Below are 17,424 nucleotides of genomic sequence, written 5' to 3' on the forward strand. Positions count from 1 at the left end.
GTCTGCCCTCAAATAATAAATTTCTATTGGAAACCAGAAGCAGAAAAGTTTAAAATATAGGTTAAGATGTGTACATAAACAGACTAAAAAGTACTGCATAAGTCCTAAAAAAAAAAAAAACTAATTCAAGAATGGTGACTTGAAATACAATAGCAATGTTTAGGATAGAACTGTTTTGGGGTCTCTACAATTATTTGTGAAATATTTTAGGTCCAAAAAAATTTCAGAAGGATGCAAACTCATGTCTACAACAGTAAGCTGCATCATTTCTTAAAACTTTTCTTCAGATTTAAGAAACGTGTCATTACAAATTTGGTGGAAGCCCCCTGCCAAACCTCCTCAATCCAATTCCCCTGCCTCCCACCCCTTGGTGAGAAGTAACCAAGTAAATGGCATCATAGTTTACATAACCTTCCACAGCTTGATTTGTCTGAACACTATGTTTCTGAAAATATCCATGTTGATAGATGCAATTCTAACCCATCCATTTTTATGACTGTAATCTAATTTATAAATATAGCTCAAATTCATCAATCCTTTTTATTTATTGATTGATTTTCTTAAAAGTCTATAAAGGTTTATGTTGGTTCTGCAATGACCCCTCTTATACTGTCACCTAGGGTACTACATTTGCAGGCTTCCCTGGTGGCTCAGCAGTAAAGAATACACCTGCAATACAGGAGACATGGGTTCTATCCCTGGGTCAGGAAGATCCCCAAAGGAAATGGAAACCCAGTCCAGTATTCTTGCCTGGGAAATCCCACGGACAGAGGAGCCTGGCAGGCTACAGTCCAAAGAGTCACAACGAGTCGGATACAACTGAGTGACTGAGCAACAACAAAGTGTACATTTGCACTAGTTTCTTAGGATACATACTCTAGTGGGACTGTTCCATTGTGGGCATTTACAGCTTCACTAGTACCAGATAATGACACACTGTCCTTTAAAGTGGGAATACCAATTTTCATTCCCATTAGCAGTGCAGAAAATTCTTGTTTTTACATATCAAGGCCAATACTTGGCATTTTTAAACTGAAAAGTTTCCCAGTCTGAAGAATATGGAATATCTCACTTTGTAGTTTTTGCATTTTTGTTGTTAGTGAGGTTAATATTTTCATGTTTTAGACTATGCAAGTTCCCCTTCTGAGAATTTCCTGTTCATATCCTTTTCCCATTCTTCTAGTTGGCTTTTGTTTTATTGTATTTCAATATCTCATACACTAATTCCTTACTGGTTTATTCATTATCAAGATTTTCTTCCACTCTATGCTTTTCTTTCTTTTGTCTTTTTTTGGCCACAACACAGGGCATGCATGCAGGATCCTAGTTCCCTCACCAAGGATCAAACCCATCCCCCTGCAGCGGAAGTGCAGTGTCTTAACCACTGGACCACCAAAGTCCCTATAGTATATATTTTTATGATACAAAGGTGTTTTCTTAGTCTGCTTGAATTTATATTTTCCTTTGTAACTTATGCCCTCTGTGTCTTAGTTAAGGACACAAAGCTCACCCAGAGATCATACAGATATTCTATATATTCTTCTTCTAAATGTTTTCAAGATTCGCTTTTCATAAGCAGATTTTAATCTACCTGGAATTTATTGTTTAATGGATTGAATTTTTCCAATATTTTCCCTTTGGATATTAATAATCATATTTGAACCCCACGTATGGAATATTCATCCTTTCTCCACCAATTTTTAAATTGCCGTATGGCTGATATTCGGAGAAGGCAATGGCACCCCACTCCAGTACTCTTGCCTGGAGAATCCCATGGACGGAGGAGCCTAGAAGGCTGGAGTCCATGGGATCGCTGAGGGTCGGACAACGACTGAGCGACTTCACTTTCACTTTTCACTTTCATGCATTGGAGAAGGAAAGGGCAACGCACTCCAGTGTTCTTGCCTGGAGAATCCCAGGGACAGGGGAGCCTCGTAGGCTGCCGTCTATGGGGTCTCACAGAGTCGGACACGACTGAAGTGACTTAGCAGCAGCATGGTTGACATTAATTCAGTCAACACAGAACACTTCTTGTATTGAGGGATCACAAGGATCCCTCAAATTGTCTTCTATAGTCTGTACCTTCTTTCCACCCACCCCACCTCTTCTTTAATACCAGGCAGTTACGGATGTGTTCTACATGTCTATAATCTTTGCATTTCAAGAATATTACATACAGTTCCGGCAGGGAGCACGGTGAGAAGCGGATGGCGGCCTTCAACCCTGCGCCCTCCAGGTCCTCTGGCCTCCGGTGGGCAGGTGAATTAGGAGTCCCCAGGCCGGGACCTCCTGCGGGCGGGCGAGCCGGGGGCCGGGACCCGCGGTGGGTAGGTGAACTGGGGGCGCACTCACTGGGACAGCTTGGGCTGTGTCTTGCGGGGCCCCAGAGCTCTCACCACCGCTACCCACTGGAAGCCGCAGCAAACCTCACCCTCATTGAGCGGCGGCCGCTCAGAGCCCGGATCTCGCTGAGCAACCACTGGGTTTCTTGGCCCAAGGCTGCAGGGCTTAGGCCAAGCCGCTGCCAGGCACCCGCACGGATCGGGTACCTGAGGTGACCGCTCACCGCGTGGGGGCTGACAAAGGCTTTAACGACCCTGAAGGTGGGTGGAGCCGCGGTGGGTGACGGGTAGAAATTAACAGTTCTGCAGTTGGTGATTCTACCAAGACCTTGACATCGAAAGATACTAACAGAAATGATGGAATAACTTACCCCATGCAGCCAATAGTTACTGCCCATCGCCCTTTGGGAAGATTTACTGTCCATTTATAGAAAGCCTGTGTGTATAATATGAAAAAGCTGCTCTCAACTTCCCCCTCAACCTTTCAAAAGAAAACTGTATCTAGGCCTTCTAGATGCAAAGAGGTTGCTGAAGTAAGATAAAGTCAAATTAGAAAATCACCTATCTTGTAAATGCCCTTAAAAAAAAAAAAAACCATAGGAAAGACATGTCTTCTGGAAATGACTTTTCTAAATGGAGTTGTTTGACCACCTCTAGAAGAGCAGCAGCAGCAGAAGTGACCCCAAGGCCCACATTTGTTCAGTGGGTTAGAGGACATGGAATGGATGACATTGAGAAAGTAAAGCAGGTTCTAGGGCAGATTGGCCGTCCTTAGAAGACATTTCCATATTATAACCATTTTTTTGTGTGTGCGTTTTATTCCACTACTGTATAAATATAGTTGACAATAAGTACTTTTTGGCAATATCTAGTCTTTCTAAATGTTCTGAAGTCCTGATATATGTTAAAACCAGAAGTAGTAAAAGGACATTTTGTAAACATCTTTATGTTAAAATTCCTTTGAAATACTGTTGGTGGGGGGTCATTGTGGCCAAAGCACCTCTTTGAACATTGAATTGTATCTATGCACTGGTTGAAGGTTGCGGGTGGCGGGGGAAGAAGGAAATGCAAAGAGCTCCGTGCCTGAGTGGTGTTACTGGGGCAAGACTAAGCACTGTGTTTTTTATGTTTGTGCATTTGATTTCATTTTGCTGTGTATATAGTGTATATAAGGGACAAGTGAGTCCTAATTTACAACATTTAGTCTTTCTAGATGTTAAAGAGATTGCTAATGTAGGACAGAAATAGAGGTAGTAAATTAATACATTTTGTATGTTTTGTGTGAAAATTTCCAGGGAAGATTGTCTTCTGAAAAATTGAGCTTTATTGCCCTCTGGGTTGGTGGAGCAGGGAGAGATGGGAAGGGGGTTGGTCTTAGGCCAGAATGCCTGTATTTTGAAGATATTTTCAGATTATAACTGTTTCATGTGTGCAGTTTATTCAAGACTGCCCTGTATATAGTGGACAAATGAAGTTCTTATTTGAAACATCTAGTCCATCTAGATGTTTAGAAGTGCCTGACATAGGTTAAGTGTAGAAGTCATAAAATATCATTTTGTAAATATCTTTTTGCTCAAATTCATAGGAACTATTGTCTTTGGAAGTGTTGAAATGTTAAACCACCTCCATGAGCAAGTATACTGTTGTCTGCATTTGTTCTGTGGTTTGGAGGAAGTGGGAGAGAAAGAACTGCAAAAGGTAATATGCTAGTGTGTTCGTACCTGAACATATTCAGACCAAACCATTTTCTGTATGTTATATGCATTTTGTTTGGTGTGTATATAATGGACAAATGAGTCCTAATTTTGCAACATCTAGTTTCCAGATTGAAGGCAGGAGGAGAAGGGGATGACAGAGGATGAGATGGTTGGATGGCATCACTGACTGAATGGACATGAGTTTGAGCACACTCCAGGAGGTGGTGAAGGACAGGGAAGCCTGGCATGCTGCAGTCTATGGGGTCACAAAGAGTCAGACACTACTGGGCAACTAAACAATAACAAAGCCGCTTTTGAAAACATCTTTTTATTAAAATTCCTGTGAAATACTGTTGTTTGAGGGGGGTGGCCAGACCACCTCTTTGAACACTGCATTGTATTTGTGTACTGGCTGAAGGCTGGGGGTGAATGAGGTTGCCGGTGAATGCCAAAGTAGTCAGGAAAAAAGTTAACACATTTTAAGTAAAATTAGCACATTCTGTACACATTGTGTGGAAATTCATAGGCCAGCTTGTCTTCTGTAAATGACTTTTGGATATGAATTTGTTCAGTCGCCTCTAAGCATTACACATGCCTGTACTTGGCCACTTGATTGGTGGTGGAGAGAGGAAGTGAGGGAGGGAATCGTTCAAGCCAAACTGGTCATATTTAGAAGATACCCTAGATGATAAGCACTGTTTCGTGTCTTCTCTTGTGCTTATGCTCAGTCGTGTCCAACTCTTTGTGACAACTTTGGACTATAGCCAGGCTCCTCTGTCCATGGGATTTTTCAGGCAAGAAAACTGGAGTGGGTTCCCTCCAGAGGATCTTCCTGACCCAGGGATCAAACCCACATCTCCTATGTCTCCTAGATTGCAGGTGGGTTCCTTACCTGATGAACTACTGGGGAAGCCCCCAAATAATTATTATTTCTTGTCTTGTTCAAGACTTAGATGGGTGAAAGTTTATTTAGCAGTGCTGTGTACACAGCGGACAAGTATCTAGTCTACTTTTACAAGTATCTAATAAAAGACAATATCTAGTCTTTTAGATAGTTAGAAGTGTTTAATGTGTTTAAAAGTAGTAGTAGTAGAATAATGCTTCTTATAAATAGCTTTTAAAAACTGATGGGAAATACTGTCTTTGAAAATGGGATTGTTAAACCTCCTCTCTAAACAGTACACTCTGTGCTTGTCCATTGGGTTGAAGAAGGTAGGAGGGAAGATTGCAAAGATGTTTTGCCAGTGTGTACTAGAAACCTTTCAACTTATCCATTGCTCTATGTGTTACATGTATCTCATTTACCTTTACTTTATATATTATGTATGTACTGGACAGATGGGTCCCAATTTTACAATAGCTAGTCTCTAGATATTAAAGAGGTTGCCAATATATGATAAAGTGAAGTTTCTTAGTCATGTCCGACTCTTTGTGACCCCATGGACTATCCATGGAATTCTCCAGGCAGGAATACTGGAGTGGGTAGCATTTTCCTTCTCCAGGGGATCTTCCCAACCCAGGGATCAAACTCAGGTCTCCCACACTGCAGGAGGATTCTTTACCAGCTGAGCCACAAGGGAAGCCCAATGTATGATTAAAGTGGAGTTAATAAATTAATATGTTTTGTATACTTTGTGTTATAATTCACTGAAAGGCTGTCTTCTGAAAAGAAAATTGTAAATCACATCTAAGTGAAACACGTGAGTGTACTCCACCCACTGTTGGATAGATGGCAAATAGGAGGAACTGGGAGAAATGAGGGTTCTAGGCTAGAATATTCCTTCATAGAAGACACTTTCAGATATAACCATTGTTACACATGTGTAGTTTATTCAATACTACTGTGTAGACATGGACAAACAAATCCTTATTTGAAACATCTAGGTTTTCTAGATGTATAAAAGTATACAACCTATGTTGAAAGTAGAGTTAAAGTAACACCTTTTAAGTATTTTTTCTGTTAATTCATAGGAATGGTTGTATTTGGGGAGTGGAATTGTTAAACTTGAGTAAACTCTCCAAGAAAAGTAAGTTCATTGGGTGGTGGGGAAGCAGGGGCAGGGAAGGAAGTAGAGAGAGAAGGGTTCAGACAAGTTCAGACTATATAACCATTATTCTCTTTATGCATTTTAGTTAATACTGCAGTGTTTTAATCATAATTTTGCCAATATCTTTATCTAGAGACCTGTTGCCATTCTTGTACTTTCTGAAATTTTTGTTGCTAAGAAAGTCAGGATTACACTTTTTACCTTCCAGATTGAGTTGGTATAGTATATTCTTAATTATCAAAATACTCATAGCCTTGGGACTTTGAAATGGTAAATATTCATGATGTGTGAAAAACACAATACATAACTGTATGGTCATCCAGGTCATTGCATCTATCAGTGGTTCAATTCTTTTTACTGCTGTGTAGTATTCCATGGTATTGATATACTATAGTTTGTTTACCTATTCACCCACTGAAGGGCATGTGGGTTGTGTCCATTTTTTTTTTTTTTTTTGGATATTATGAGTAAAAGTTGCTAAAAACATTCAGGTTTCCATGTGAAAACAAGTCTTCATTTCTCTGGGATAAATGCCTAGGTGTACAACTGCTGGGTTGTACAGTAGTTACACGTTTAATTTTTTAAGAAACTGCCTGTGGCCATTCTGTTTTACATTCTCACTCCTAGTATAGGAGTGATCCAGTTTATCTGAATTCTTACCAGTATTTCATTTTGTCAAATTTTTTATTTTTTTAAAAAAGCTATTCTGATACATATGTAATAATGTCTGATTATGACTTTAATATGTGTTTCCCTAATGCTAGAGATATTAAGGCCATTTTCATGTACCTATTTACCACGTGTGTATCCTCTTTCCTGTGGTCATGTATGGATGTGAGAGTTGGACTGTGAAGAAGGCTGAGCACTGAAGAACTGATGTTTTTGAACTGTGGTGTTGGAGAAGACTCTTGAGAGTCCCTTGGACTGAAAGGAGATCCAACCAGTCCATTCTGAAGGAGATCAGCCCTGGGTGTTCTTTGGAAGGAATGATGCTAAAGCTGAAACTCCAGTACTTTGGCCACCTCATGCAAAGAGTTGACTCATTGGAAAAGACTCTGATGCTGGCGGGGATTGGGGGCAGGAGGAGAAGGGGACGACAGAGGATGAGATGGCTGGATGGCATCACTGACTCAATGGACGTGAGTCTGAATGAACTCCGGGAGTTGGTGATGGACAGGGAGGCCTGGCATGCTGCGATTCATGTGGTTGCAAAGAGTCGGACACGACTGAGCGACTGAATTGAACTGAACTGATCCTCTTTAGTGAAATATCTGTTCAGCTCTTTTGTTTTTTTTCTAATTGTATTCTTTTTTTTTTTAATTGTTGACTGTTTTGTTCTTAATATAAATCCTGGTCCTTTATCAGCTACATGGTTTGTAAATATTTTCTCCCATTGATCTAGGTACTAATACTACAGTTTTGGCTTTGTAAGTCTTATATCAGGTGGACTGATTCCTTTTACTCTATTTTTTTTCAAAATTGTTTTAAGTATTCTGTGGCTTATACCTTTTGATATAAGTTTTAGAATAATCTTATTTAATTTACAAAAATAAAACTTTGTAAGAATTTTGAGTGAAATAAATCTATAAATCAATTTGGGCCCAGCTTTATGCCCTACTTGTCTCCTAGAATATTGAAATCAGAGGATCCTTGAGTGAGAAATCAGAGCAGCACAAATAAAAATACCTAAAAAACATCGTCAGGCAATGAGATAGCCCAGCCATATCACCTTAAAATTAAGCTCACATCTCTTTTCCTTAAATATGAACAAGAGCCAACAAGGATCACCAGAAATCTTAGAAAAGTCTTTATTATGAAATATCATGACATAAACAAGACAGAAAACAGTAATTCAAAAAGAATTGAGACAATGCAAGGGAAAGAAAACCACCCCCCCCCAAACTCTATTTATATGCTTAGAGATAAAAGAGAAGATGTTGCATCTGAAAACCAGGGACAGACTGCTTTAAAAAATAATAAATTAAGGAAGAAAAAATATCTCAGAAAAAAAAAAAGAGAAAGAGGAAAAATGAAACTACCTAGAGAATTGGAATGTAAGTTCAGGTAAATCTCCCAGAAAGTAGGGCAAATGGACAAAGAGAAAAACAGTTAGTCTAATATCTGAATAATACATATACAACTTCTTAAAAATTATAAATAAAAACTAAAACTTAAAAATATCTTTTTGTTAAAATTGTATAATCTCTAACATAGTTTTCAATATTCTTCACAAAATTACCCATTCTTACCTATCCCCTAGAGCCATACTATAGTCAAGAAGGCTTTTTAAAATCAGTCCAGGATTTATTAATTCATTCATCTATTCATTAATGGAATAAAATATACTAAATTTCCACTACATGCCAGTGGTAATGTGGGGCACAGTACAGAGAGGAAAAATATATCTATACCACCTAAAATTTTGTTTCAATTATTTAAAAGTTTTTTTAAAACACAATAAAATAGACACTCTGATAAAACTATATTCACAAGATCCTATAGAAGCACAGAAGTACTGCATCTAACCTAGAAAATGGTAGAAACTGCCAACAAATGCTTTAAGGAAGAAATGGAGATTGAAAGGAGTTTCCAAGGTCAACTATGTGTTAACAACCAAACGGAGAAAAAGGATGCTTCAGGCAGAAAGAAGAGCATTGACAAAAGAAGTGACAGGTGAGCACGCAACCACTGTTTACCCATTCAAGTAACAGTATTTGAGTCCTAATCACATGTTAGATGTTAGACCTTAGAGTGGTAAAGTCAATGTCCCTTCCCTAAAAGGAGTCTTACCTACCAATAATGAGAAACATAAGAGAGGAACATCAAAGTTAGACTCAGATGTCAAGATAGATTTCCTAAATGAAGATGACCACGAAGAATAAGTAAGAATTAGCCAGACATCACACTAAAAGAGACACAAAAGAATACATGACAAGATGTAGATGATTAAGACAATAGATACACAAAGAAGGACCAGGTTTAAAATGAAGGAAAGAATGTAAGGTAACAAATACACCATAGCAGTATTTTCAAACATCATTAGAAAATAAATTAGAAAAAAATTCAAGTAGCAAGGATCTTGAAAATCATTCTCAACCACACAGGAAAATAAATAGATGAAAGTGGCCGGAGTAAAAATAGATGAACAGAAATAGCTAGCATTCATGAAAAAGAGAACAGAACAAAAAGGCAAAAACCAACAGTAAATGATATAATAGAAGAAAATTTTTCCTATAATGAAAAAGGATCTAAATCTGTACAATAAAAATGGTTACCATGTGCCAAGAAAAAATAAGAGACGGATATATAGAAACAACATTGTAAAACTCTTGAGAGAAAAAATAAAGCCTTCCATAGGCAGCCAGGCAGAACAAACACGTTATCTACCAAAGAAGAGCCAAAAAAAAAAAGCCAGCCGGAGAGGTCTGTGGGCAACACTGTATGCCAAACTTTGTGGATAAAAAACTTCTGAGGCTTGAGAGGGAAAATTCGTGTCTCAGGAATTTCATACCCAAATAAGCCATTCACTGTTTATGTGTGAAGTCAAGAGAGAAACATTTTCAGATACAGAAGGATTCATAAAGTATAAGACCCACAACTTTTCCTGAAATTAAGAAAGCTATAAAGTCTTACTGCCTGAAGTGTGGTCCACAGACAAGCAGCACTGACATCACCTGGGAATTCATTAGAAATGAAAACTCCTGGGCCCCACTCCAGACCTACTGAATCAAAGTTTATATTTTAACAAGATCCCTAGGTGATTCATATGTGCATTAAAATTCCAGAAGCACAACTCAAAACATATCCTTGCCAACGAAGTGATGATTCAGAAAGAAGAACTGAAAGTACTGACAATGAACATTGAAATAATATATGTACACAAACTCAAGTTTCGATGATGGTTTGAAATATGATTATGAAAGAAAAGATAAAAAGGGGATAAATGCTGCCAATAAATTGAGTATAAGATCCCAAGTTATAATAACAAAATCCCACTGGGTGGAAATGAAGAAGAAAAGCAGAGAACATGCATTGACTTACAAATAAGAAGAGACTAGTATTTTATTACTGGCATTGATAACTATAAAGCAATTATTAAAGTATGATTTTCAAACATCTTAAATTTAATCATCAGAAATATAAAAATAAAATGGCTCAGCAAGTAAAGAATCTGCCTGCAATGCAGGAGACACAAGAGACTTGGGTTCAATCTCTGGGTCAGGAAGATCCGCTGGAGAATGAAATGGCACCTCACTCATGTATACTTGCTTGAAAAATCCTATGGACAGAGGAGCCTGGTGGGCTACAATCCAATGTGTCACAAAGAATCAGACACGACTGAGAAACTAAGCGTGTGTGTGTGTGTGTGTGTGTGTGTGTGTGTATATAAAATTTTGAAATTACCAGAGGTAAAGTTCAGCAAAATGAAAGAATGAAAGATTTTAAATAGAGAAGGTCATCCAAGCACATATATTGAACTCTCTCCCTCTCATAAATACCTAGTGAAATAACCAACAAAGCATATTAATAGGTTAACATCTCTACATCACAGCTAAAAATTCATAGAGGCTATACACAAGCCAGAAATTTCAATATACGTATGAATAAGACTGAATTAAAGGATGGTACACGAATATACTATTCACTTACACAAAAGAGAAGCTTGCAGGAGATGCAGGTTGGATCCCAGGGTCAGAAGATCCCCTGGAGGAGGAAATGGCAACTCACTCCAGTATTCTTGCCTGGAAAATCCCATAGACAGAGAAGCCTACAGTCCAGAGTCATGGGGTCACAATGAGTCAGACAAGACTGAATGACTGAGCATGTGCACACAAGTGCGTGTGCACACGTGTACATACACACACACACACACACACACACACACACACATCTCTTCAAACAGTGCTTACACCCTATTCTCTATCTCACTTTTCCTTTTAGGACTCCAATTATACATGGTTTAGACCTTTTCATCTTATATCCATACCTTTTCATCCTTATTCTATGTTCATTCATTTTCCCTGTGTAATTTAGCATGGATATTTCTACAAATCTATACTCTCTTCTGCTGTTTCTAATCTGCTATTATGGCCATCTATTTAGTTCATGATTTTAGTTATCATTTGCTTCTACTCTCAAATTCCCATATAATTCCATTTTATGGATTCCAGTTCATTGGTGAAATCCTATATCCTGCCATATATTTTTGTAAATACTTATTACAGGGGTTTTGTTTTTTAATACACAGGTCCTAGGACCTATTTCTAACTCTAGTACCTATTTCTATCATCTGATTTTCCTCTTGTTCTTGTCTCATGGTAAGACTGGTAATGTTTTATTGAATTATTGGCATAATCTATAAAAATTTGTATACTCTCTGGTTGGTGTCATCTTCCTCTAGGATGTATTTTTAAGCTTCTTGGAGGCAGCTGAAACAGCAAAAAATTTCATTATTCAAGTTAGGGTTGAATTAATTAAGACTGGGTTTCAGTCTTTGTAATATCTAGTCTATTTAGGATTAGATTTCCCTTTCTCCTAGGGTATAGCCCTTCAAGGATACAAACTATCACCTGAGGTGTTTACCACAGCTTTGAACTCCAATTTTTATGTTCTAGGACTATGAAACTGCCAGTAAATCTGATCAGTTTCTCAGCTTCTTAGAAGCTGGTTTCTGCTTGACTTCTCTGCCTCTGACTGCTTAAAAACTGGTAAATGCCTGGATAAAAAATATGACTCAGATAAAGTCATTTTCTGCATATCACTGCCTTCAGGGATCTGGCAGTCTCAAGTTCTAAGTCCATGATTATTTTTTTACTTCTCAGTTTCTGGTTCCCAGGCTCCCCTGGTGGCTCAGCTGGTTAAGAATTTACCTGCAATGCCAGAGACCTGGGTTTGATCCCTGGGTTGGAAAGATCCCCCAGAGAAGGGAAAGGCTACCCACTCCAGTATTCTTGCCTGGAGTATTTCATGAACTGTAGTCCATAGAGTTGCAAAGAGCTGAACACGACTGAGCAACTTTCACTTCTGGTTCCCAATTACCCATCATTAGACTGCTAATATCTGTGATAGTTTATTACATCCAAAGCATGGTCCAAAGCGAAGTGAGACAAATAAGGACAAAAAAGTAGATTTTTATAAACCTACATGAATTCAATTTAAAGGCAAGTCTTTTAATCTAAGATTATGTCTACTTTTTAATGCTTAAATGCAAAAATTCTGATTGTAATTCTTTCTTGAAAAGCCTGTGATGGTGGACCATAGTTGAATTTTTGCTTTCTTTTTATTTTTGCCTTTATTTGACCAAATAAAATATTGACAACCTGTTTCAGTTCCAAATATGCTTTTTCTTTTTGGACAGTTTCCTAGTGTTTGAAACCCAAAAATCTGAGATTCTTTTCCACAGTCTACTAATCTACCTCCTTCTTCAACACTGGCCCTTTCTGCTTTCTCCCTTATCTACTGTTTTTCAGGAATAAAAGCCTCTTTTCATTTCCTGCTCCAGCAACTTTACATATGCTGGCTCCAGTATCTGGATTTTATGGCCCATTAGTTATGACCATGGAGAAGGAAATGGCAACCCACTCCAGTGTTCTTGCCTGGAGAATCCCAGGGACAGGGGAGCCTGGTGGGCTGCACAGAGTTGGACACGACTGAAGCGACTTAGCAGCAGCAGCAGCAGCAGTTATGACCAATCTAAATAGCATATTCAAAAGCAGAGACATTACTTTGCCAACAAAGGTCCATCTAGTCAAGGCTATGGTTTTTCCTGTGGTCATGTATGGATGTGAGAGTTGGACTGTGAAGAAGGGTGAGCGCCGAAGAATTGATGCTTTTGAACTGTGGTGTTGGAGAAGACTCTTGAGAGTCCCTTGGACTGCAAGGAGATCCAACCAGTCCATTCTGAAGGAGATCAGCCCTGGGATTTCTTTGGAAGGAATGATGCTAAAGCTGAAACTCCAGTACTTTGGCCACCTCATGTGAAGAGTTGACTCATTGGAAAAGACTCTGATGCTGGGAGGGATTGAGGGCAGGAGAAGAAGGGGACGACAGAGGATGAGATGGCTGGATGGCATCACTGACTCGATGGACGTGAGTCTGAATGAACTTCGGGAGTTGGTGATGGACAGGGAGGTCTGGCGTGCAGCGATTCATGGGGTTGCAAAGAGTCAGACACGACTGAGCGACTGAACTGAACTGAACCCTCCACCCTCATATAATTCACTTCCTCTAAGCAGTCGGGTCTCAAAAAGAGACTCTCAGTACAGAGGACTTCCCTGTGTTGGCATTACCTACCCCCTTGACAAAATGTTAATTTCACATAATTTGATTACATACTTGTCTATTGTTTGTCTCTCTAGATTATAAGAACCATGAGGGCAAGTTCTGTGCTAGTTTATTTTTTTAACTTATTCATTTAGCTGTGTTGGGTCTTAGTTGTGGCCTACAGGATCTTCATTGCGCCATGCGGGATCTTTTGTTGCAATGCAGACTCTCTAGTTGTGGAACTGGCTTTCCGGAGAGAGATCCAGTAGTTGTGGCATGCAGACTTAGTTGCTCCATGGCATGTGGGATCTTAGTTCCCCGACCAGGGATTGAACCCACATCCCCCACACTGCAAGGTGGACTCAACCACTAGACCACCAGGGAAGTCCCTCTGTGTTAGTTTAATTCACAATTGTTAAACTGCTTGCCCACACCAAGGTATAAAAAACATTTTGGAGCTGGAGACTTGGGTAGTATAAGGATTTCTGAAGATTTCTTTGAGAAATCTATGCTGGGAGCCTAATCCTCAGTCTGCTGTAACAGAAAGAGAAGAAACAAGGGCTTCGATCTGCTAACCCCCAGTCAAGAGGAAGAAATTTTGGGAATGCCAGCTGAAGAGTTCAATAGGTGTCCCTTGCAGTTGGTTGGTATCTAATCCACACTTGAGATACATAAGGGCTGAGAGCTCAGCTGCAGTGGACTGTGTAAGCAGAGAAAGTGTTGCTGTATTGGCTCCTAGAACTGGGAAGTGTCTTTAGCAAAGTTGACAGGAGGGTTTCCAATGAACCAGATGTGGGCTGCATGCAAGACAGTCAGTGTGAGTTGTCTTAGGAACAAACATACTAAGACAGCTGCTGAGGGGTGAGTATATATAAATAGGGAGAGGCTGGGACATGTCTAGGTGTCCTAGAATAGGAAAGAGCAGCATTACCAAGTTAGAGGATTGCGAATACCACATCTCAAGTGAACTGCACGCAAAGAATCCCAAGGGATTGGGTGGGGGTGGGGGGGAGGAGGAGATAATGTCTCAGAGAAATCCATCAAAGTGCTCACAATAGATAAAAAGTAGCTTTAAATACCTCCTAACCAGATAGCATCAATACCTGCTCCCTAAATTAATGGCAGGAGCTTCCCAGGTGACTCAGTGGTAAAGAATCTTTCTGCCAGTGCAGGAGATGAGGGTTAATAATTGGGCTGGGAAGATGCCCTGAAGGGAATGGCAACTCACTCCAGTATTCTTGCCTGGGAAATCCCAGGACAGAGGAGCCTGTCGGGCTACAGTCCATGGGGTCGCAGAGTCAGACACAACCAAGCAACTGAGTGCACACACACACAAGGTCATGGCAGCACTCTACTCCTCCTCCTTCTCCTCTACTCTTGCCAAAATCTCTTTTTCTGAGTATGTACAGAGAAGGCAGAAAAAGCTGAAGAGTTGCCCTTCCTAACTTGAAGCCCTTCCAGTAGCAGCCAACTACAGTTAGGAGAGAGAAGACACAAATTTACACTGAGATAGACCACTTGGAAAAAATCATATTCTAGGCAAAATCAAAGCACTTTTTAAATACAGTAATAAGCATGGAAGCATTTTGGTTGTATGACAACAAGATGAAAATGCCCATTCATGGTCCTTAATATATTCCTCTAATTCTTTTGAACAAATACAAGTACATACTATTTTTATTTTCTAATTTTGCCTTTATCTCTTTTGCCAGTGGATAAGTGGAATTTATGGTGTTTAACTGATCCTTGATTTGAATAAGGACCATTTATACCAGTGATTCAAATGGAACCTTGATCAAAATTTTGAGGTTAAGTAGTCTCATCCCCTTTATTCTTCCTAATTATTGCCTTGGCATTTATCACAGGATATATTTTTTATGAGGGCAGGGCATGAGGGATGATGCCAAGGAAATATAAAATGCTCTAATATATGGGGTTTGGCTTTTATATTCAGTTTTTGGTGATTGGGGAGGTACACACCACTTTTAAAAAGTAAAAGACAAACACAAATAAACCCCACTCTTTTCCTATCTGAAAGTGAAAGTGTCAGTCACTTCCAATTCTTTGGGACCCCACAGACAGTAGCCTGCCAGGCTCCTCTGTCCATGGAATTCTTCAGGCAGGAGTACTGGAGCGGGTTGCCATTTCCTATTCCAGGGCATCTTCCTGACCCAGGGATCGAACCCAGGTCTCCTGCATTGCAGGCAGATTCTTTACCGTCTGAGCCACCAGGGAAGCCACTAAATATTTAGACATTGCAGATGTTATACCACCAGCACAGTACTTCCTAAAGCCATGAAGCCAAGTTGTCTTCCCAACACCACCCATCCAAAGGGGCTGACGTCCCACAGAGAAGAGCAGATGAAGCTGCCACTTACCTGCCAGTCAAACATCTCCGCAGAGAATATGAGGCTCCTCCCCCGCAAGTCCTCGAGCAGTCACTCCAGTCTCCCCAGGCGTCCCAGTTGCTATCTTTCTCTTCATCTGAACGAGTGTTTCTTGAGGTCTGGAAAATGGAAAGCACAATAAATTATAGACAAAATGCTAGAGATACCCAAAGGCTTTCCTAGTTTTTGCAGACTCTTAGTCTAATTGTTCACAAGCACTAAAGTTGCCTGAAAGTGTTTGCTTCAGAATGGTTACATCAAACACACACAATAGTTAGGGTTTTAAAAAAATATTTATTTATTTACTTGGCTGCACTGGGTCTTAACTGCTGGTACATGGCATCTTCGATCTTCACTGGGGCATGTGGACTCTTAGTTGTGGCATGCAGGACCTAGTTCCCTGACTGGGGATTGAACTGGGGTTCACTGCATTGGGAGCACAGAGTCTTAGCCACTGGGCCACCAGGGGAGTCCCACACATAAGATAGTTTTATATGGAAACTAGAGGCACATGAATACCTTTCCACTTATGAGGGTTTTATCCAGATGGCTTCCTAGCTCAGTTTTAAATGTGATATTTTATCATTTCAACATTTAAATACATTGGCTAAATATTAAAAATAATATTTATTATTATTAATTTGTTTTATAACTTACATAGCAGGGTCCTACCTTGTACCTAAGGCATTCTCACCTCTGTCTGTCATATAGACTGATGCAAACTTCAAGGAAACCTTTGTGCATGGGGATTTGTGGAACCTCCTGAGAGAGGCTCCACCCCAAGAAGACAAAATAGATAAAGCTTCAGGGTACAAGAAAATAGAGAAAGTTAAATTATGAATACAGTTGGTTTAATTTGTTTTCTGGATTTGCCACCATTGATTTATATCAATATAGTGTGTGTGTGTGTGTGTTAGTTGCTCAGTCATGTCCAACTCTTTACAACCCCATGGACTGTAGCCCTCCAGGCTCCTTTGTCCATGGGATTCTCCAGGCAAGAATACTGGAATGAGTTGCCATTTCCTCCTCTAGGGGATCTCTCTGACCCAAGGATCGAACCTAGGTCTTCTGCATTCAGGCAGATTCTTTACTATCTGAGCCACCAGGGAAGCCCTTATATCAAGATACGTTAGAGAAAAGAGAACTGGGAGAGTTTAAAAATTTTTAAATATATAGATGGATATAGGCTCAATGGTAAGCAATCCATCTGCCAATGCAAAAGATGTAAGAGACATGGGTTCAATCCCTTGGTCAGGAAGATACCCTGGAGAAGGAAACGGCAACCCACTCCAGTATTCTTGCCTGGGAAATCCCATGGACACGGGCACCAGGTGGGCTACAGCCCATGGGGTTGCAAAGAGTCAGATACAACTGAGTGACTGAGCATACATACACACAGAAATGAAAAGAAATGATGTGTATTACTTAAATAAAATTACGAAACTTTACAAAGAGGACTAACGCAGACTCAAAGAAATGGAGAAACATACCATAGTTCTAAATAGCTGGACTCAATACTGCAAAATGTCAATTCTCTCCAAATTCATCTATAAATTTATAACAACTCCAATCAAAATCTCAAAAGGGGGTTTTCTGGACCTTAACAAATGATTCTAAAGTTCAACCAGTGGAGTAAATGTCTACAAGAGCCAAGAAAAAACTGTAAAAGATGGGAAATTAGAAGGAT

General features: G+C 39.6%; 1 protein-coding gene across 1 annotated transcript in view; it reads right to left on the reverse strand.

The window, feature by feature from the left end:
* Positions 1 to 17,424, reverse strand: part of ADAMTSL3 (ADAMTS-like 3) — a 381,686-nt gene that overhangs the window by 238,950 nt on the left and 125,312 nt on the right. The window contains exon 3 of the mRNA XM_010831002.1: positions 15,729 to 15,856. Within this exon, the coding sequence (XP_010829304.1) occupies positions 15,729 to 15,856 (128 nt within the window). The remainder of the gene's footprint in view (positions 1 to 15,728; positions 15,857 to 17,424) is intronic.

This window comes from Bison bison, unplaced genomic scaffold, assembly GCF_000754665.1.
Source record: "Bison bison bison isolate TAMUID 2011002044 unplaced genomic scaffold, Bison_UMD1.0 scf7180017859304, whole genome shotgun sequence".
Classification (NCBI taxonomy): domain Eukaryota; kingdom Metazoa; phylum Chordata; class Mammalia; order Artiodactyla; family Bovidae; genus Bison; species Bison bison.